Below are 22,126 nucleotides of genomic sequence, written 5' to 3'. Positions count from 1 at the left end.
AGTCTGTACATTCCTTGTAATTGGTTTGCAAGCTCAGGGAAGAAGAGGCATTTATATATGGTTTGTTGAGCCTTCCTTCTCTTTTCAGTACGCTGTTCTGCAGCTTTACCCACAGCTGTGGGTTGCTGCCTGTTGGGAGAGCGCAGTGTACAGCCTGCCTTGCAGGATGCGGCCATCTCTATTAGATGTACAGACTGGTGCATGCCAGGTTCTTTTCCCTTATGCTCTCCTTGACGGTGCTTGAGTGGGCCATACTTGTCTTCTCTCAGCAGCAGCAAAAGCAAAACACACTGGAAGGGTCTGTGGTGGTGGAAAACCCCAAATCCCAGGCAACTCTTGAGAATCCACTAAAATTTTCCGTACTAAGAGAATAGTTGGCATATACTTGATAAATGGTTGCTAATTTATCTATGAAGAGTTACAAAAGGTGTCACCTACCTGATGAGAACATGTTACCTAGCCCTAATCTGCCCTTGTGAGTCTTTTGCACAGAGGATGTTCAGCCAGCGGTACCTGACTGCCAGTGTGACTGGCTGGCTGGGACACCTACATCCACAGCCTGTGCTCCGCTGCCTCGACGTTTTAGTCTCTGCAGAGAGGCCATGGTGGCAAAACAGCAAAGACTGACCTGAGCCTTTGTCTTGAGTTTGTACTGATGGCCGTCCTCAGCAGATCTTAAGTTGGTGCCTGGTCAGGTGGGCTGGGACTCAAAAGCAGCGAAGTTCTTCTGTCTGGTATGGGTAACAGAGACGGGCATCTCAGCAGCAGTAGTCCATGAGCACAGGATTGCCGGGACCACTGACCTTTTTCATCTGACTCCCAGAGAAGGCCTGCCATTTCACACCCCTCTGACAGCTCTTCAGCGTGTGGAGCTGGGCAGGATCATTGCTTTAATGAAGGGTTGGGCAGAGGACAAAGGGAAGTCTGCGGTTTGCTGTGTGAGCACACGGGCAACACTCGGCCATGTTTGTCTATACCCGTGGCACCACTCTGTTGGTGCCAAGACTGACAGGAAGACAGGAGAGTTAAAAAAATGGCCACATGCCAGTGTGTCCATTTTAAAGAGCCAAAATGGGGTCCTACATTCCTCTTGCAGTCGTGATGTGAAAAACACGGTTTTACGATGAAAGGCAATGAAGACACTGTATATATGAATGTTATGAGAGCTAGCTCATAGTGGAGAGAGAGCTCCTCGGTTAAGGACTGCTGTCAGGGCAGGAATTTTTGCAGTCATATAATTGTAGAATCATAGAATGGTTTGGGTTGGAAGGGACCTTAAAGATCATCTAGTTCCAACCCCCCTGCCATGGGCAGGGACACCTTTCCACTAGACCAGGTTGCTCAAAGACTCATCCAACCTGGCCTTAAACACTTCCAGGGAGGGGGCATCCACAGCTTCTCTGGGCAACGTGTTCCAGTGTCTCACCACCCTCACAGTAAAGAATTTCTTCCTAACATCTAATCTAAATCTACCCTCTTTCAGTTTAAAACCGTTCTTCCTCGTCCTATTACTACATGCCCTTGTAAAAAGCCCCTCTCCTTCTTTCCTGTAAGCCCCCTTCAGGTACTGGAAGGCTGCTATACGGTCTCCCTGGAGCCTTCTCTTCTCCAGGCTGAACAGCCCCAACTCTCTCAGCCTGTCTTCATAGGAGAGGTGCTCCAGCCCTCTGATCATCTTTGTGTCCCTCCTCTGGACTCATTCCAACAGCTCCACATCCTCCTTATGTTGGGGGCCCCAGAGCTGAATGCAGTACTCCAGGTGGGGTCTCACAAGAGTGGAGCAGAGGGGCAGTATCACCTCCCTCAACCTGCTGGCCACGCTTCTTTCGATGCAGCCCAGGATATGGTTGGCCGCCTGGGCTGCAAGCACACACTGCCGGCTCATGTTGAGCTCCTCGTCTCTGCCCAGCCTGGATTTGTGCTTGGGATTGCCCCAACCCACATGCAGGACCTTGCACTTGGCCTTGTTGAACTTCATGCGATTTGCACAGGCTCAGCTCTCAAGCCTGTCAAGGTCCCTCTGGATGGCAGTCGGTGTATTTTTACCAGCCTACTCCAAAGGATTTGCCCCACCACCCCACCCCAATTTTGTGTAAATCTTTTGGCTTTGTTGGTTTTCATCTGCCCCTTACCTTTTCATTATAAAGAGCTCTGACATCTCGTAGAAAACCACACAGCAGTAGTTTTCAGTAGTCCCACCTGCAGAACAGCCACCACCGCCGGGCTTAGCTTGTGCTTTCTAAAGCCCACAAATTCCCACCCTTTGCTAAAGATGTTATGACTTACGAGACGGCTAAATTTAGCTTTCGGACTAACGAGAAGTGGAAGCTGAGGGCTACCATCGAAATTTTTTCAATTCTGATAAGTTACTAAGATCATTTTGAGAGGACATGTGGCCCCACTCAGCTACACAAGCACCGCGTCATATTTCCTTTACATCGGTGGGGAGGATTGTTGTGTGCAGTACAAAACGTTGTCGCCGCTGTCACCGTCTGCAGCAACTCCCAACTGGGAATGTCCGTCATGACGGTCACTAATCGCTGCAGGCAGCACTCTGTTCGGCAGGAGGGAGGTAGGCAGCCTGGTGTTCAGGTGTCGGGGGCGGGCAGGGCGCTCTCCTAAATCACGCCTTTTCACCTGAGAAAGGGTAGGGAGCCGTGCCAGTCACCAAGCGTTTTATTCCCACTTGATTTTTAATAATCAGATACGGTATTTACCTGCGAGATCAATGCTACTCATGTAGCACACTGGTGACATGCAGAAGGACCTTTTCTAAGCGGCGCTGTGGGAATTGAGGCCTCTGCAGCAGGGCTGGAAGCCACTTCTTACCTAGCAACTGTTTCTAAGTAGGACAGCCGTTGACTGCCCTCATGGCAGAGTGGATGAATCCTGCAGCACCCTCAGGAAGGGAACCTGGTGCCAGGCACCAGCCAGCCTTCGGAGGACAATGGAAGGAAGCGGAGGAACAGGCAGCGGGGAGCGGGAAGGGTTTTAAAGCCGCAGGACCTTGACAGGAAAGCTGCTTCAGGGGACGCCAGGGACTTTTCTGAGCTGTTAAGAGGAGAAGTGCAAATAAAGGGAAAAAATCTAGGATTGTCAGAAAGGGAGCTGGGAAATCCTGCGGCTTGCAAAAGGTTTCACTTACGCCTCTGGGACTGGAAACGTGGAGCAGGAGTGATGTGAGGGTATAAACTACCCTCCCCTCTCACGCTGGTTATGAGAAACTCCACGTCAGCCAGAGTGCCAAAAATGTGTGCGTTACAGTCCTTACCCGTGGTAGACGAGATGATGTGTGATCAGCATTAAATTCCTCACGTGCTATTTTGCAAAGGTACTTGGTTGTGACTGGGTGACTCGGCTAAGAGATGATGTTTCTGGTCCCACTCATCATTTCCTACTGAAGTCTAATGCTCTGCATTCCTGTGCAGTGCTAATTGTATGTGGAAAATCTGTGCTTTTAATGCCCAGTTAAGCTTTGTACATTCTGAAACCTACCAGGTAAGAGAACACTTTAGCAGCTGTAGGTGCTGAGGGACATCCAGTTTCCTGAGCTTAGGAAAACAAAAAGTCTCTTCAGTTCATAGGTTGTGTTGGACTTGTTCTTTGGTAAGGGCTGTGGTGAATTTAACTTTTCCTTTGCTTTCTCCCGCAGATGAAGGACTGAACCATGAATGCAAACTCTGCAATCAGACGTTCGACTCTCCTGCCAAACTTCAGTGCCACCTGATAGAGCACAGCTTTGAAGGCATGGGGGGCACCTTCAAATGTCCAGTGTGCTTTACAGGTAGGAGGCGATCACTGCTTGTCCCAGTCGTGCCCTTAGCTTGCGCATGCAGAACTCCACTCCACTTACAACTGTCTCATGTGCTGGCTTTAGGTCAGTTTTAGGAGGGAATATTACATTTGTGCTTATTAGTAATATTCATTAGAAATCGTTTAGAAAGCTGAGCTGCTTGGAAGGTCAGGCATCCATCTGTAAGGACTGCATTTCAAGTTCTTCTATTGGAAGTTTGAGTTTCTTATGATTACAGAAGTGATAGTCTGTTACCTTCCATGGTATCGCATTCATCACCTTCATGTTCCAAACTTGCCGAGGTTAAAACTGCCCATAAATTTGTACTTTAAAGCTACAGATATTTCATCTAAAATGATATAACTCGGAGCAGAACTTGGCCCCACGGGCAAGGGCTACTAGGCATAGCCTGTGCAGCAACATTCACCTCTGATCGGGTAAGAAAGCCCGCTTGCGTGTGTTTGTTGGCTTGTGGTGAGAAGAAACACCCTTGTAATGTGCTTTAGAAGGCAAACCATGCTGTCTTGCCACAAGTCAAGTTCTGCTCTCCCCTGACACAAGTCCAAGTGTGGAATAATCCTCCCCAAGTCAGTGGTGTTATTCAGTAGTAAAACCCAAGTGAGAGAATAACTTGACCCAGTAGGGCTAAGCACTGCAATGTTTGGGCCATAATGAGGAACAGAAAAATGCTGTTGTTGGAAATGAAACACATTAAAAGGATGCCTACAGAGTTGTTGTGAGGTTTTTTAAGGACTTCTTAATAGAACATTTCATGAAATGATAACCTAAAACATAAGCGTTAATATGTAGCTTACATGCCCAATTTTGCTTTACAAGATGAAAATCAAAGATAATCACAAACATGACAAAACACACTTTGGGTATTCTTGCAACAATGGCTTGCTAATTCTGGAAGCCATTCAAGGTTTCTGTTCTCCATTAATGGGAGTGAAGGATTTTCATTGATAGGCAAATAGACCCTTTAATACCTTCATTTTACTTCTCTTTGTTTGGCAGCTCCCCTCCCAATAAAACCTAAGTGTGCACTACAGAGGAAAATTAAAGTTGAATTTTTCATCTCTCAGATACAGTGGCTGGTGGTGATTATTACCTCACTGTGTTCAGGTTTCACACATTTCTGTGGGTTATAAAATTAAAAAAATACATAGTTCATCTTTCACTGCACAGCTTGTCATAGTAATGTCTGAGCATGTATAGTACTGCCGTAAACAGTTTGCCTGTTAGGCATCTCCGTTCAATAACTCTTTCAGTTAGGTGTTTCTTTTGTTTTTTGGTTTCATTACTGATTCTGCTTATTTTTTTCCCTTGCCTTTGTGTGCACGTTATGAGGTGATCTTTTTTTTAAATGTAATGCCATGGGTCTTGAATTTCCAAGTTAGAGGGAGTTGTAAATGAAATACTTGCGTATGTAAGGAGTACCCGCTGATGGTTCTCCTTGTGAGCAAGATCCCTGATAAAACTAATCCTTTAATGTTTGAGCCAGTAGCCTTGTAAAATGTGTTAAAGAGTGTGGAGATAAGTCGATTCCAATCTGTGTGAAACACTCTTTCCTTTTTGCTGATGGGGTAAATAGACACCGAGCATTAATCATAAACAATGGTGTTTTATTAGCAATATGCCATTAAAGTATTTCAGCATGTCTTGCTAGAATATTAACAAGAAGTAAAAATCACCAATATAAGTTTTATATGGAAAATGGAATCTGATCTTTTTTTTTTCAGGGTAATGAGAAATGTGATTAAAATGTATGACTCAGAAGAACAATATTCTGATGGTTTTTGTTGCCTTGCAATTAGAATACTTTTAATGATTAGGAGTGGGGTCAAAGTCAAATGCCAGCATCTTTAATAAATCCTTTCCCTGCCTATACAGATTAATATTGTAGATGCAAACTTTTTTAGGTCACAGTGCACCAGGCATCCATCAGAAGTCAGTGCTGCCAACCCAAACACTGCCTCTGGCATATACAATTTAATTATTAATAGTATGTCTCCTAGGTAAACTGTTACGCAGTCTTAGGGCCTTGTTTTGTAGTCATTAAAATTGAACATGTTTATATTATTGAAACCCTTGCATTCAGTGTGTAGGCAGAGTTGATCTTAAAGTATCCAAAGAGAATTTACCTGCAGTTCTGTTTCACATTTATAGACATTGCCCCAGTGTAGCTGTGGGATATAATTTTTAGCATTAGCACATTTAAATACAGAGCTGTTTGTTAGCTTTAACTTTAGGCACACAGAGTAAACAGGACTTTGGCATCAATGCTTTTCAAACCTGTTGGTTGCTAGGAAATAAGTTTTGTGTGTATTCAATCAAAGCACATTAAGCATGAAGAAAGAATTCTGAACAGAAAATGGCATTTTCAAATTCTTTAAATTTGAAATCTTCATTGGTTGTCCTGTTAGGGTCTTTTGTTTTGTTTTGTTTTAAAACCAGGCATCTGTTTCAATTCATTCATTTTAGAAGAAGGATCACACTTTGTAGATAGATAGCGGTGTTTGGTACCCATTATAGCAACAGTGTAATGTGAAAGCAGAGTGCGCCAACCTAATTTTACCTCTTGGAATTGCTGAGTGTTAATGGGAAATTGTTCATAAAAACCTCTTCACTTGCAATATGAAATAATGAAAAGCTTGTTGTTTGTCTAATATTCCAGTGTTTGTCCAAGCAAACAAGTTGCAGCAGCATATTTTCTCAGCCCATGGACAAGAAGACAAGATCTACGACTGCACACAGTGTCCACAGAAGTTCTTCTTCCAAACAGAGCTGCAGGTACCACACTTGTTACCTGGTTATAATAGCATTATGTATTTGATGATAGCTGATTTCAAAGCTTTGCTTGCCGTGACCTCTTCTGATACTTGCTTATCATCAGGATAGGGATGAGAGAAGGACAAGAGAAACTGCAGGTGATTCAACCCATGCTGCTTCAAAAAAGTGCTATCAGAAAGCCACCTGATACAGACCTGCATTTTGTGAGCCACCTTTGGATTCTTGCTCTGTAGGTTGTTGTAGCTCAAAATGTTCTTGAGGAGAGAGAAATGAACATCCCATTTTTCAATTTGATATCCATAAAACATTTACTCAAGCAGTGAAATGAAAAATAAGTGTATTCTTTTGTCTCTAAATGTGAAAAGCTAAGCACTGAAGTAGGAGTGTAGAGATAGGTGGAGGGGGGAAGTAGACAGAATTTATCTTGGTTTACCTGGTGGCCATTTCCCATAAACACTAACTTGGTGGGGGAAAAAAATAATAGAGTCAAAAGAATGGTACACTGTCTTCTTATGTGCTGTTCTCAGACTTGTAATGATACTGTTTACTAATGATAAACAAAACAACAAAGAGGAAGAAATAAATGTTGAACAAGATGTTGGACATCCATAAATCCATGGGCCCTGATGGGATGCATCCGCGGGTGCTGAGGGAGCTGGCGGAAGTCATTGCTAGGCCACTCTCCATCATCTTTGCTAAGTCGTGGGCAACGGGAGAGGTGCCTGAGGACTGGAGGAAAGCGAATGTCACTCCAGTCTTCAAAAAGGGCAAGAAGGAGGACCCAGGTAACTATAGACCGGTCAGCCTCACCTCCATCCCCGGAAAGGTGATGGAACGACTTGTCCTTGGTGCTGTCTCTAGGCACATCAAGGATAGGGGGATCATTAGGGGCACTCAGCATGGCTTCACCAAGGGGAAGTCATGCTTAACCAACCTGATGGCCTTTTATGAGGACATAACCCGGTGGATAGATGATGGTAAAGCTGTGGATGTGGTCTATCTCGATTTCAGTAAAGCGTTTGACACGGTCTCCCACAGCATCCTCGCAGCTAAACTGAGGAAGTGTGGTCTGGATGATCGGGTAGTGAGGTGGATTGTGAAGTGGCTGAAGGAAAGAAGCCAGAGAGTGGTGGTCAATGGGACAGAGTCCAGTTGGAGGCCTGTGTCTAGTGGAGTCCCTCAAGGGTCGGTACTGGGACCAGTACTATTCAATATATTCATTAATGACTTGGATGAGGGAATAGAGTGCACTGTCAGCAAGTTCGCTGATGACACAAAACTGGGAGGAGTGGCTGACACACCGGAAGGCTGCGCAGCCATTCAGAGAGACCTGGACAGGCTGGAGAGTTGGGCGGGGAGAAATTTAGTGAAATATAACAAGGGCAAGTGTAAAGTCCTGCACCTGGGCAAGAACAACCCCAGGTATGAGTACAAGTTGGGGGCAGAGCTGTTGGAGAGCAGCATAGGGGAAAGGGACCTGGGGGTCCTAGTGGACAGCAGGATGACCATGAGCCAGCAATGTGCCCTTGTGGCCAAGAAGGCCAATGGCATCCTGGGGTGTATTAGAAGGGGTATGGTTAGTAGGTCAAGAGAGGTTCTCCTCCCCCTCTACTCTGCCCTGGTGAGGCCGCATCTGGAATATTGTGTCCAGTTCTGGGCCCCTCAGTTCAAGAAGGACAGGGAACTGCTAGAGAGAGTCCAGCACAGAGCCACGAAGATGATTAAGGGAGTGGAACGTCTCCCTTATGAGGAGAGGCTGAGGGAGCTGGGTCTCTTTAGCTTGGAGAGGAGGAGACTGAGGGGTGACCTCATTAATGTTTATAAATATGCAAAGGGCAAGTGTCATGAGGATGGAGCCAGGCTCTTCTCAGTGACATCCCTTGACAGGACAAGGGGCAATGGGTGCAAGCTGGAACACAGGAGGTTTCCACATAAATATGAGGAAAAACTTCTTTACGGTGAGGGTGACCGAACACTGGAACAGGCTGCTCAGAGAGGTTGTGGAGTCTCCTTCTCTGGAGACATTCAAAACCCACCTGGACGCGTTCCTGTGTGATATGGTCTAGGTAATCCTGCTCTGGCAGGGGGATTGGACTAGATGATCTTTTGAGGTCCCTTCCAATCCCTAACGTTCTGTGATTCTGTGATTCTGTGAAGATCTGAACACTATTTTGGATTAAGGGATTATTTACTATGTATTAACATCCTGCGCTACTTGTCTTGCAGTGAGAAGTGGTGTTGTGTTATCCCTGATGTGATGTTAAACTTTGAGACAGCAGCAGAAGATTGTTTCTAAATTATTTTAGTTTACATTTAAGTATTAGGATAGATTGACAGAGGAAAAAATTTCAGTGTCTCTGTAGGTCTATAGGGATGGAACAAGGAGAAGTATTTGTACATTAGGGCCTTTTCTACACTGTCCGCCATGTGATTTTCATTTGGAATGAAGACATTTTTCAGCACTTCAGGTTTTTCAGGGTCCCCATCTCTAAGTCCTTTAACTGAGGTGTCCACAATTAATTTTGCTTTGGACCAGAGCTGGGTTTCATCTCATCAACAGAGGCAAAAGGCTAGTGAGCAATGTGCACACATATGCCCATTTAGTATTTCACTTACTGAAAGTTTTACATGCTGAAAACCTGATCTTAATGTTTGGCATGATGATATGAAATATTTCTTTGGAGAAAAAAAAGAAATCAGAGTGTTTAAACCATGCATGAATTCATTGTGTGAGAGACTGGTATTCATATCGATTGCACTGCATTTTCTCTTTCCTAATTTCTTTCTGCGTGAAAACAATATGGAATAAAGCCTTTCTGATAGCCTTCCCTACCTCTTTCTCAGTGGACCCCTAGGTCGTGGGAGCTCCTGAAGTACCTGCAGTACCATACCTGTTACACTCCAAGGTGCCTGTGCTGTGTCTCTCTACTGTTTTTAATAGATCCAAATCTGTGTCAGTTACTGTCCACAGTGGGTATTGTATGCAAGCTCTGACCCAAAGTGGAAGAGGAGGACAAAGAAAATTGAAAGTCGGACATTTAGGGAAAAAGTCAATCATACATAGTGATGGACAGGAAGAGGCAAGATTGAGTTTTGAAGTCAGAAAATTCTGGATTGTGTAGAAAGTTATAGGACTTGTGGGAAAAATAAAGGAGAAAGTGAGTGGAATGAGAAAAGGACAGAAACTAATTTTGTTGTATGTGTTTCTTTCACAGCATGTTTTTTGTAGAATCATTTTCTTTGTTTTTTTTGGTCAAAATACTTTTTGGATTTTTTTGCAAATTGTTTCCAATAAGGTGAAACTGCTTTTCTAGGAAAAAATATTAAATTTTAAATATTTTTGGCTTACTGATTTTCACAAATTCTGTTGTTCATCACTGATTTATCAAAATCCAATGGGGAAGTAGGGAGAAGTAGGGACATTAGCAGTTTCTGGAAAGAGAAAAGAGAGGTTGTTAGGGAAGGAAGACCAAAAGGAAAAAAAAAAAAACTCAGCAAGAGAGAGGGTGCAGGTATGCAAAAGGTAATTATGAAAAGAAAGAAATGGGAACAAGAGGATAGAAGCAGAATTCATACTGGATTTTAAAAAGGCAGAATAGGTAACTGGATTCTGAAGATGCAAAATATACAGAGATCCAGGTGGAGCTGTGACATGTACAATCACCTCCTTACTAGTCTGTCCCCTCTAAAATATGCTCTCGTTTCAAAATACCTGGAGTCCCAAGCAGCTGCCTTCAGCTTTTTTATTATAATAAAAGCACATGTTTGTCCACTCAAAATTCATCCCTGCCCAAGACTGAGGGCAAGATTTTGCTCTCTCCATCTAAGCCTAGTTCATTAAAACTTCAACATAACTGAGGCACCTGGTTTTCTAGTGAAGGGCACAAAAGGATGTCGCTACAGAGAGACAAATTATGCTCTACATTGGCTAGGTGGCAATCAGTGTGTTGGTTGTTCCATGCTGCAGAAGGCTCTTAATAGACCACAACTCCATACCCTTAGAGACAGCCTCTCTTTGGCTTATCTACACTTGCAAAAAGGAAAAGGTATTAATTTTCTTATTCACTTAATCCATTAAGTTTATTATTTTAACTAAGTTGGGTAGCCCCACCCCAGCTGAGAATGCATTATGTTTAAAAAAATGCAGTACCATCATGCCATTTACATTTATTTGTTGGGATCACTGGCTTTCTGCTCTTACCTCCAGTTATCTACCTGGACTGGTGAAAGGGCAGCAAAGCACTTAGGCAGAGGAGTAGGTGCTGACCTTTGGAGTCTGCTTTTGCTGAAAATACATTGAACTCAAGCCTGCTCTCATTTAAAACCTCTTCTAGGAGGCATTGCTTTGTTCAGGCCACCAGACAACTGAAGCAGTGGAGTCTTTGGCAACTAGCCTCTGGGTTATATTTCTCTATCCTTTCACATTACCGTGGTTTGTGTTGGGGCTTGCAGCGTAACAGTGGATTTATTCCCTCTATCAGGAATGGTTGCTTTTAATTTAAACATGCATCTGAAGTGCATCTCCCATGCATGAGAGATGCTAATCATCTCAGATTAGAAGCCACGGACAGCACTCCATGGCTGTAGGCAGAGTAAGAACATGAACAAGATAGAGCAGGGCAGAACACAACAGCATAGAAGCCCTGTGCACACATATAGTACAGCTGATAATTAAAGGGAATGAATCCAGGGATACAGAAAATAAATGTATTATGATGCTTAACTTGGTGTTTAGCCCAGTGCGATTCTTTGCTTAGCATTTTCTGACTCCTGTTCCGGGAAGAGTAGGCTATAGGAATATAAGAATCCCCACGTACTACGTTCATCTCACCTTAGGGAAGTTACTATCCCCTCATTACCAATCTTCTCAAAGCAAAAAACAAGTAGGACTCTCTGTAGAGGTTTCCATGATTTCACTCCAGACCCCTGTTAGGAATGCAAGACAATCCCATAGGACCACATTCCAGAGAGAAGACGGAATAAATGACCAGTCCTGAAAATCAAACCTGCAATGTATTACTCAACCTTTAAGTTGAAATAATGAGATTTTACAGGAATTTACTCTTTGTTTTAAGATCATATCCATAGCTCACCCTTCTCCCAACTTTGCCACTTCCTTTAAAAGGCTTTGTGTGCCACAGCTATTGAACCAGCATTAAATTTTTGGAGATACTACCTCCATAGAAAGGAAGCAAATGGAAACCTGTAACAGTTAGTTAGAAGTGTATGTTTTAAGAGTGTTCTGAGTTGTGAATTTTCATACTTACATGTTCAAAAGGCTGTGTGGTGTATTTATGCTTCTGAAATGGAGTTGAAAAAGTATGTCCCTAAAAATGTTTGTTCTTTAGAATGGAAAGGTTTTAATAAGACGTGCTTAATACAATAAAGGCTTTTCAGAAATAGGCCTGTAACAATCTTTAAAATCAGAAATATATCCCGTCTAGGTATCAGATAAGGAAACTGCAAGGTAGGTGTATATGTAGGGTGCCTTGATGTCTCCCAGAAGATGAAACTTTTCTAGCTGAACACCTGGAGTATGACCATACAGTGCAGGGCGGGTATATCTAAAACAGTCTTCTCCATCCACCATCCCTAATACTGAACTTTTAATTAGTAAGGAAGTAAAGAAATATCACTAATTTAACTTAATATCGAATTTTCATTAAATTATGATGAAGTAATTTGTGCCTATTAAAACTTCCCTTTCTTGTCCTCATGCTATTTCCAGTGCCTGTTTCTTTTGCCTTAGTCTTTGACTTAGGCTTAGGTGTTTGAACGGGTGTTTGTGCTTCCCTTGTCCCTGATGAGGAGAAGCCATTCCTTTCCTATTTCCAGTCCTAGTATTACTTCCATAGTCAACATAACATATCGTGGTGTTTGTGGGGAGGAATGAGACACGCCTGTGGGGTGTTACCCAGAGTGAGTGGTTCATTTTGGATTTTTTTTAGATGTTGCTGCGTCAGAGAGCTACCAATGTCCGGTAGAATTGCTGAATAATTGTACAGGTTTTTTCAGTGTTTTATCAGTGATGATAGTTAGTTCTGAATATGATGCTAGCCAAGATTACATGGCCTCTCAGGACCATTTTGCCCAATACAAAAATTATATCTCTTTTTAGTGAATTAGAGCATTTACTTAACATTTTGTGACTAATAATTAGTTGCCCCTGGGGTAGTTAAGTGTCCTCACTTTACAGACCTGAAAACTAGGGCAAGAAATAATTGGATCAGCAGTTACTTCCCATCCTGTTCAAAAGGGACCTGGCCTCAGTGATTCACGCCCTTGCTGCTTCCCGTCTGGACTCCATCAGGGCAGAATACCTGGGCATGAAGCCATCAGTCTGTAGGACATTCCAGCTAATACTGAGAGCTGCAGCACTGTTCCTCAGTAGCAAAGGAGACCAGGAGCATACTCAGCCTGCTCTCTTGCTATCTACACTGCCTTCCTACATGTTTATCCAGTTGTGCTCTAAGACTCAGTGCTTAATATTCTTGGTGGACTGGGTCTAGCACATCTCAGAGGTCACTGAAAAGTTCTTCCCATTTGGTAATAACATGGTAGTTGACAGTCCTACTTTGTGAGTGTTTTTATGAAAGAGCTGAAGCTTGTTGGCACAGGAGCTAAAACTTTCTCAGGCTGGCCTGGGAGCATGGAACAGACTTACACAGCAGTTAGGCATTACCATGAATGTCCTCAATTTACACTTTTAAGAGTAGGGTGCACCTAAATGTTCCAAAGGCTCCCTTCTCTCAAATAAACATGTACCTGCATGTAGATTTCTAAACCTTACCCAAAACCCCAACCTACAACAACAGAGCTCTTCCAAAATGAAATACACAGTTCCCTCCCCAGGGAAAGGATGAAAGAAAGAATGAAGCACTCATAGCAGATGTTACTCATGTCACTTAAAACAGCAGGAGAACATTCTCAGCTCCCTGAAGCAGAGTGGGGCAGGGACAGCATAGAAGAGTCTCCAGAAGTTTTATGTAGCTTTATGTGTGTCCCTCTCTGGATGTCCAGTTTTAACATTTTCATGTTCCAAGGTTAGCACTGTTGAAACTAATGTTCCAGTTTGTTCCTCATTGCTTTAAGGGTTAAACTTCCAAAGATCTCTGCATAGTAAAATGCTCCCAAAGATCTCAACATTTTGAAATGGCCTTTAAAATACCTTTGACCTGAGCCAGAGCAGAACTAAGCAAGCTCTAGGCTATTGCAAGAGTTAAAAGACTTGACTGAGACCTTTAGTGGAGACAGTAGCAGAGCTGGGATTCAAACACTGTATTTTCTCATATGGGGGTCAGCTAGAGAAAACTGCTAATTAACCTGGGCTGGGGTTGTCTTCTTGTGGCAGAGGCCTTCTGAGGGCCAGCTGGGAAAGAGATTGGTGTGGGAATAGCATCAGCCATAGCAGCAGTGGCACCGCTACCTCCGTATAGCGTTGTTTTGCCAAGACCCCCGCAGTAGTTGAGTCTGTGTGTCATGTAGGTCCCAAGGGCAAGCCTTCCATGACAGGAGGGGAGACTATGAATGATTTATACTCTTTACACAAAAACAGGGACAAAACTTTCAAACCTGCAGGTGAAGTTAGATTTTCAAGGATGTTTTCTTCACAAAGAAAAGGCCTCAAAACATTTTTTTACGTGAAATTGGAGATTAGCTCTGGCATTTCTAGGTCCACAAACTCTTAGGGTGACAAGTAGAACATAGATGCTGGCTTTCTAGGCCCCAAAGGCCAGGAGCCAGCAGGGAATAACTTTGTCAGCGCTTCTTAAGAAGAAGCCTACCTGAAATCCAATTAACAATCAAAGCTTTAGGCCAACATTTTCAAACTCAATGGCCTATTTCTGAGAGGGTGCTGAGCACCTCCAGCTGCAGTTGAGGCCAGTGCAAGATGCTGGTGCCGAGTACCTCAGGAAATCAGGTCATAAAAGCCTGAAGTTAGGGACCTTGATAAAAGCATAGGTGCTGAGCAGCCGTAGCCTCTTTTAAGGTTTCTGCAAAACACTTTTGATGCCTAAATACAGGCGCCACATTCAGTAATGTTGGCCTTAGTCCTTAGCAGGCAATTAGGTTGCTTTTCTCAAAGCAAATGCCTCGGAGTCAGGAGAGCTGGATTCAGTTTCGAGGTCTGGTACTAACTTGCTCCACTTAACCATGCATCCTCTCCGTCTGGTGAGTGAGGATGATGATAATAATATGTGTGCCTGAGATATGAGGATCGCAATTAATGCTAATGTTTTGAGGGAACTAGATAGAGCTGCATGCATTGCAAGGATTAGTTCAAGTCCTTTTTTTCCTGAACTCTTACTATGCTTTCTGTTTCAGATAGCTGTATGGATGTTAGTGTACACCAGTATGTGCACTGAGTATTTTTCCATGTCTTCCAAGACTGAAAAAATTCAGGCTTGTGTTCCTGAGACTTGAGACTTCTTTCCCTAGAAGGGACAATTATTGTCTTTGCAAATTTTCTCAAAAAGGATATCGAGAGAAGCACAGTGGAGGCATTCATGCATTAGCTCTTTAAGGACATACCTTCAAAGTGTTCCTTCTACAAGTCTTTTGGTTCAATGTCAAAAAAAGTTTAAATACCAAAAAAAAATACTTTGAATTCCCTTCCAGTGCTCTCTCCCTCCTGGGGATTGAGGGGTGTTATGGCCATATTAGGTTGTCATGCGGTAATTCTTTTCTAAATAAGAAATTTCCAGGTTTAGAGCTTGTGAGTTCACTCTCCTTTGATTGGCCTGTTCAAATGTAAACACTCCCTGTGGGTACTTCGTTAGTTCATGAATATTTATAGCCCATTGCAAAGCCCACCAAGCTCCAAGTGCCAGAGTTTTTCAGGGACCATTTTGATTTCACTAAATAGTGCTTGACAAAGATGGACTGAGTATTAATGGTTCTTACTTGTCTCCACATACTCCTTATACTTGTAACTCTACATGCCACAGTCAGCCTGTGAAACTTTCCGCATTTTTTCCTGTAAATAAGCAGGAAACAATGTGTTCATGACATCTCTTACACATTCCCTGAGTGTTCCTTAAATTTCTGGAGCAATTGAATCACAATTATGGGTTTGTTTCTTCGGATGCATGAGTGATATTATTGATGAAATTACTGAATTAATTGACAAAGACAGTGTAGCAGTTAAGTGATGAATATTGCCTTTGAATAAACCAATTTAATTTGAAAAGAAATTCAGACTTAAGCAACAGTAAAATGGCAAAGGATTGGAAGCTAAATATACTGTCCAAAATAAGTACTGAGCTACACCCACAAAGTGCCCATATAAAAATAAGCAAAAATGTATATTCCTTCTCTTTCAAGGTGAATAGAGTCATACCCAAATGTGTATGTGCTTGAGTATATGTCCCTATTTTGCCTACTCCTTCCTGTTTATGCTGTTGTATGCCTGGATTCTTTTTGTAAAGTATAGGGATCTATTTTTGAAAAAATTGGTAGGAACAAAAAAGGTTAACCCATACTTTGGATCTGTTCTCCTTATTGCCTTGTGTGGTCAACATTAAATAGACTATGCAGAATCAGGTAATATAGTACAGTTTGTAATCCTTGTGACTGCAAAGGCTGTGTCATGCGAATATATTAAATCAAGTTTGTTGTCTCCAGTCTGAAAGCAGTGTGAAACCACGGCAATCAGAAGATAAGCTTCACTGTTCCTTTGTCTTTTTAAGTGTTGATTCTGAAACATCTCAGTGACATTACATGTCGACATTAACACCATGATTTATGATTGTTTTAGAAAACGGAACAGCAAGGTGTGCGAGATTTCAGCCTAAAGAAGCAAATCAGAAATTGCTGCAGAAAGGAAAACACACAGAAAGGCAAAAGAAGAAGGAAAGTCAAAGGAGTAGAAGTAGAAAGGAGATTATGGGGCAAGGAAAGGAACAAGATAGAAATAATAGTGCTTGGGAAGGCAAACATTTTTTCTACTGAGTGATGCTGATAATAATGATAAGGCACTTGTAAAAATAAATCATGATAATAATAAAAGGAAGTTCGGATATTACATAAAGGCCAGTTTCTAACCTCAGTCATTGTAGAAACCTCTGTGAACATCAGGGAGTCCTGTTGTAGATTGAAGGCAGGGAAAGCAGTAAATGTATTCCCTGACCCACAAATAATCATTAGAAATGGAATTCTGCCCTTTGCAGAAAATGAGGTTTTATCATCTGTGCCCTGAACGTTTCAGCCTACACCTTGCCATTAGTCAGATCAGTTGGCTCATACACCTGGAGTAAGCAGAAGAAATAAGCACTCTGCATTTAAATAATTTCCCTGGTAGATCAGTTCAGTTCTCTTAATTGTCCATCCATTAATTTCTTGCTAATGTACTTGATATCGATGACTGATTTTCTGTGCTAAACAGGAAGCACCACTTCTTCATTCTAGGACGCATTCCTTCCTACAACTGCCCTGCTGTTAGCTACCAGTAGCTGCCATTATATTATCTTTCATCTGGCCCAGAGCTGACAACAGATGGCCATCTCCGGGACTGCCATCAGCGTGACTTTATGAAGCATCCAGCTATGGTGTACTGAGGAGCTTCATGGCCAGTTCTGCAAATCTGCCTCCCTTCCCCCCACCCGCTGCTCGTCCCCCTCACTCCATCCTCATGAATAAGCTTCTCATTCCTGGCTCCGCTCTCCACTGGTCCTGCAGTTTCCCAATGAGTGATGACACAACGTTATCACTGAAAGTTTGCCGCTCAAGGTCTGCCCCCTCTTCCCTCTGCCCTGCTGACAGAAGGTTACTGTGGCCTTCATATACCCCAGCACCCTCACCCATCCATGGTTTCAGTGTACCAAAACATAGGTAGAGGGGCTCGGTAGCAGCAAACCTGCCACCTCTTAAGATCTGTAGTCTGAACCCTACCTTTTCCATCACAGAGCTTGGCTCAGTAGCCCTGCATCTCCTCAAGCTCCAGGGATTCGGAGCGGGGGGATGTTTGTTCTTTGTTTTTTTGATGTTCCACAAGACATGGTGCCAAACCAAGACTGAGTATATTAAGTGTGAAGAAAGCTAAAATATCGATTAGAGACCTGAAGTGGGGAAAAGTATAAAATTCACAAGCATCCTGATTCCATTGACACATTAGATCATTTGAAAAAGCTGTTTCAACCGGGTGGCTGCTGTGCATTTTGGAGAAAGATATATTGTTTGCTCTTGACAGAGTTTTCTAAAGCAAGGTACCTCCAGAGCTGAACCCATATTTTAAGAGAAATTCACATTTGTAGCCTTTATTGTGATATTTGCAGCAAGTCTACAGCTAGTAACAGTCTCTGCCCTCAAGCTATAAAGGAGTAAGGCTCCATTGTTGGAGAGAGAGCAGCCTTCTGTGTGAAAGGCTGAGATGTGGTAGGCAAGATGAATAGTGCTTAAAAGCAGTGCTTGCGGTGCTGTCATTTAGAACAGGAACACTGAGGATTTAAACGAAAGTGAAAGGCATGGTAAATGAATCCTTTAAAATTGGTCAGATTTTCAGCTGCCTAAAATAACAAGTTTTCTCCATTGATGGGTTCATTGAGTAGGAGGAAAGCTGGGAGGGGATGAATTCCGCTAGGGAGGAGGTGCACATAGTTTGTGAAAACAAGGTGTGGTCAGTGATTCATGAAGAGACACATCCAGGAAACTCCAGTAAACAGCCGTCTTGGCTCGAAAGTGGTGACTTTCCTTTTTTCTTCTTTTTTTTTTCCCCTTTTTTTCTTTTTTCTCTTTAGAGAAAATTAGAGAAAAAAATAGAGAAAATTTCATCATTAGATTGCTCTGTTCCAAACATTAGTCAAAAAGACTCAGATAAAGATGACTACACAACCAGAGCTGTTCATTACAAAACCCCAACCAGGAGGAACAGCTTTTAGGTTTAGCTTTTCTACCTGTTATTGGGGTCAGGTTCACCATGCTTTGATCAAACTGAGGCTGAAATATGATTTTGGGTGGAAAAAGAGTGCATTTTTGCAGGCGGTCATAATTTTTTTTTAAGTTGAGCTTCCTTTGTGTTCAAAGCTGAAATTTGAGTGTCCTCCACCCTGTTAACAAGGGAAGAGAGAAAGAGATGATTAAGTTCTTGTGAACCAATACTGCTGAGTTACACACATTTCTACGTGCAGCTTTAGTTGTTTATCTGTATTGTTATGGTCTCATTTTGCAGCAGAATCACTAGACACAGGCACTGATATGGGTGTGTAAATCTCCTTGGGATTACTGTGTCAGTGGATACTCTGCTTCCCCCCGTACTTTGTGAGTATAGATGTATGCTATGTAATATAAAGAACCTGTGATATTGTTAAATATTAGTGGTGCATTTTGCTTTGCTGTGCGTTTGTAAAGGTGAAAGGTGATTGTGCAGGAAAATGGAACAGTATATTTGCTGTGAGACAGGCAGTAAGAACTCGCTCCCATGCTCAGTTATAATTCATGACTCTACTGGTGGGGAGCCCTTATCCCTCTGTGGAGTTAATGCATCTCTACTGTAGCCTGCTGAGAGCACCCTGTGTCCCCTCCCACCATCTGTGCATTTACTTGCGTGATTTCTCCCTCTCTCTCTGCTCTGAGATCTCTTGGTGTTAAAACTGACAGACTACTACTGCCTGGTAAAGGTGGCTTTATGATGTGTATTAATGTTGAATTGTCATTTAAAGGGTGAGGAGGTAGGAAAGGGATATGATACCATTTGTTTTAAGCTCCTGTTAGAAAATGCTGACGAGCAAATAGACAGAAAGGTAGATTTGTTACTTCAAACAGCAAACAGCTTTGAACAGTGTACAGAAATTGCCACAATGTAGGGTAAGAGCTGTTGATGGTAAATGCATCTTTGTTCCCAATCTGGGCGTATTTTGTTGTTTCTTGGTAGAGGGGATCTCTGTTTCTCCATGTCAAGATGTGAACCAATGACATTGTAAATGGGATAATATTTATTTACCCATCAGCTGGCTTAGCTGACAGCTATTTTGTTTTCTACAAGTTGATCTCCTCTTTTAGCTGAAAAGCTCTCTTGCAGGCTGCAAGTTAATTGCTTCTATGCTACCTGAGACTTGAAATTCATGTGACCAAGTGCTATAAGCTAGCACATCTTACTTAAATAGGTAGTGTACAAAGATTTTTTTATTATCATTATTGTTGCTGTAAGGCACTGTCAGAAGACTGGTGAGACTGTCTAGCTTCGAAAGAACTGAGCTCAGTTCACAGAGGTTTGAGATGATGCTTTATCAACCTGGCACCTTACCGCAATATTAGACTCAGAATATGGTTAAAAGACCATGTACTTGACTGTCACAGCAATATTAATTTGCAGTGTTTCACTAAATCTAATCTTATGTAGTCTGTTGTTTGTATTCCTTTAAAACTTATAAATCAAATCCAGACCTGGAATACCAGTGTATGAACTTAACAGATGTGCTGCCATAAGGGACCTGCTAGGTTATAAACTGCAGAAATGATCTTTTTCTATTTCAGATTCATAGCTTATTCTAGAGAGATTTAGGAACCGCAGAAGTAAGGTGGAAGGTCACATGTTAGGACGGTAGCACCCACCCAGTGCTTGACGTCGAGTGTAATTGTCAGGAAATCCACCTCTAATCGTTTTGTTATTCAGTCATAGCATCCTGCCGAAGCTCCCGAGCAAAAGTAGGGCAAGAATGACTTCAGTAGCTCTGTGTCCAGGTTTTCTTAGGTGAAACATCACTTTGAGATGACACAGATGAGTAGTCAGGCTGAAATCCTAGTTGGTATTTTATTAATTTTGCACCTAGATAAATCCTGAAATTCTGACAAACTCCATGACAGGTGAAATTCCTTCTTGCAGAATCTGCTCAGCAAGAGACTGCTCATTTCGTTCTGTTCGGAGGCAGGCAACAGGAGGGCAGCTTTATAATCAGCCCTCAAAGGAGCCCCGGCTGCCCCAGAGCCTTGGACTGATTGAATAACTCCTGGGCCTCTTCCCCTAGGCCTCCATCAGCAGGGGTCCTGTGGAAAGCAATCTCCCGCAGACTGGCACTGAAGTGAGCTTTAAACTACTATTTTCTGCTCTCCAGAGGAGCCTGGAGTACTAAAAGATAGATGGACTGCAGATATTTTATGAGAAACTGTCAGAAGAAGAGCAGAGTAAATGTTTTTTTTTCCTCCTTCTTTAAGTCACACGCTGCATCACTGTAGAATTTTTCCCAGAATCTTTTACAGTGAAAGTTTGAAATTAATTGGTAGCTAACCTTAATTTCCGCCCCTCCCTCTTCTTTTTCTTTTTTCCCTTCCCTCATCTTCTTTTCCTTTTTTTTTTTTTCCTTAAATATTCACTCGGAGGCCCTTTGCTTAACCACAGTTGCAGAAAATCAGTACCATTTGCACTGAAATATTTATAATGACAGAATGAAAAATTGGATTCATTTTCTGGCCTGTAGCCGAACAGTCTGCAACTTTGCGCAGCATTGTTTAGCATCTCTCATTCCTTCCTTTCATTGGGGTCGGTTTCAGACACACACGCACGCGCTGCCCATGCTTCAGAGGAATGCTTAGCAAAACACAGAGCCATTTTTAATCTCGGCCTTGAGAAAACAACTTGTCTCTAACCTTGCCTCCGTTTGTGGGGGGAAGGAAAGGGGCGGGGGGGTCCTGGGAAGTGTGTAGAATCCTTCTTACAGGAGGATTATAGAGGATGACATACCGTAATCTGTCCTCTACAGCAAAGCAGCGTACGGCTGGAAGTCAGCAAGTTGCTTCGGTGTGTTGCAGGGGAGGCAGGGTGGACTTAGCACCAAGCTGGATAGCAGGATCTCTCCACTAATCCCTGTTCTGCCGCCAGTTCCCTCAGTGGCCTTGGGAAACTCATTTGCCTACGAAGGAAGAGGTTGTCAAAAGCTCCCTTTTGTGCGTGAACAGACTGTGCCTGTAAAAATGCCCTGTGCTTCTTTGCACCTCCAGAAAACAGAGGATGCTGGAACTGTACATATTTACTTCCCTCGCAGCAATGGTGTGAAGGCGAAGTGGTGGTGTTCGCAAAGTGCTTTGAAAATGAAAGTGCAGATCCTCGGGCTCCAATTTGCATCCCCTGCCAGTATAAAAGGTACCTTAGTCAGACAGCCAAGGATTCTAGCTGGTTCTTTATCACTCCCTTTTGGTCCTCTAAGGCGTGTCTCAGACTCCAATGAATTCCAGGGATTTTTAATTGATACAGCAATCCCGTAGGGAATATTATGAGCTGCCGTAAGTTTGAGCAGCCTTAGGATTGCTTATAACATGCACTGAAGACTACGGAGGCCCAAGATTTGAATGTTTAAGCCACATGGATTTACAAAAATATACAGTGGTTGTATAAGAATTACTCTGAAAACGTACACAATTTAGCAGAGAATGATAAATCTCTGCAGATATCGGACTGTTGTGCAGAAATTAATAGAGAAATATATCTATGAAAAGTGGTGATTTCAAAAACCCTTAGCAATGATTCTCTGGTGAGTTCTGTAGATTGTCTTGACAACTGTGTTAGTTTCTGGAAAAGCCCTGTGGCCATAATGTTAATCCCTGATGCCT

General features: G+C 42.7%; 1 protein-coding gene across 5 annotated transcripts in view; it reads left to right on the top strand.

Annotated features, from left to right (window-relative positions):
- Positions 1-22,126, top strand: part of ZNF521 (zinc finger protein 521) — a 242,183-nt gene that overhangs the window by 206,158 nt on the left and 13,899 nt on the right. For all 5 annotated transcript variants that reach the window (XM_068396135.1, XM_068396134.1, XM_068396140.1 and 2 more), the window contains 2 exons: positions 3,653-3,784; positions 6,471-6,586. In XM_068396135.1, coding sequence (XP_068252236.1) covers positions 3,653-3,784; positions 6,471-6,586 — 248 coding nt within the window. The remainder of the gene's footprint in view (positions 1-3,652; positions 3,785-6,470; positions 6,587-22,126) is intronic.

The sequence above is a fragment of the Nyctibius grandis genome, chromosome 3 (assembly GCF_013368605.1).
Source record: "Nyctibius grandis isolate bNycGra1 chromosome 3, bNycGra1.pri, whole genome shotgun sequence".
Classification (NCBI taxonomy): Eukaryota; Metazoa; Chordata; class Aves; order Nyctibiiformes; family Nyctibiidae; genus Nyctibius; species Nyctibius grandis.
This window is presented reverse-complemented; position numbering and strand designations above follow the sequence as displayed.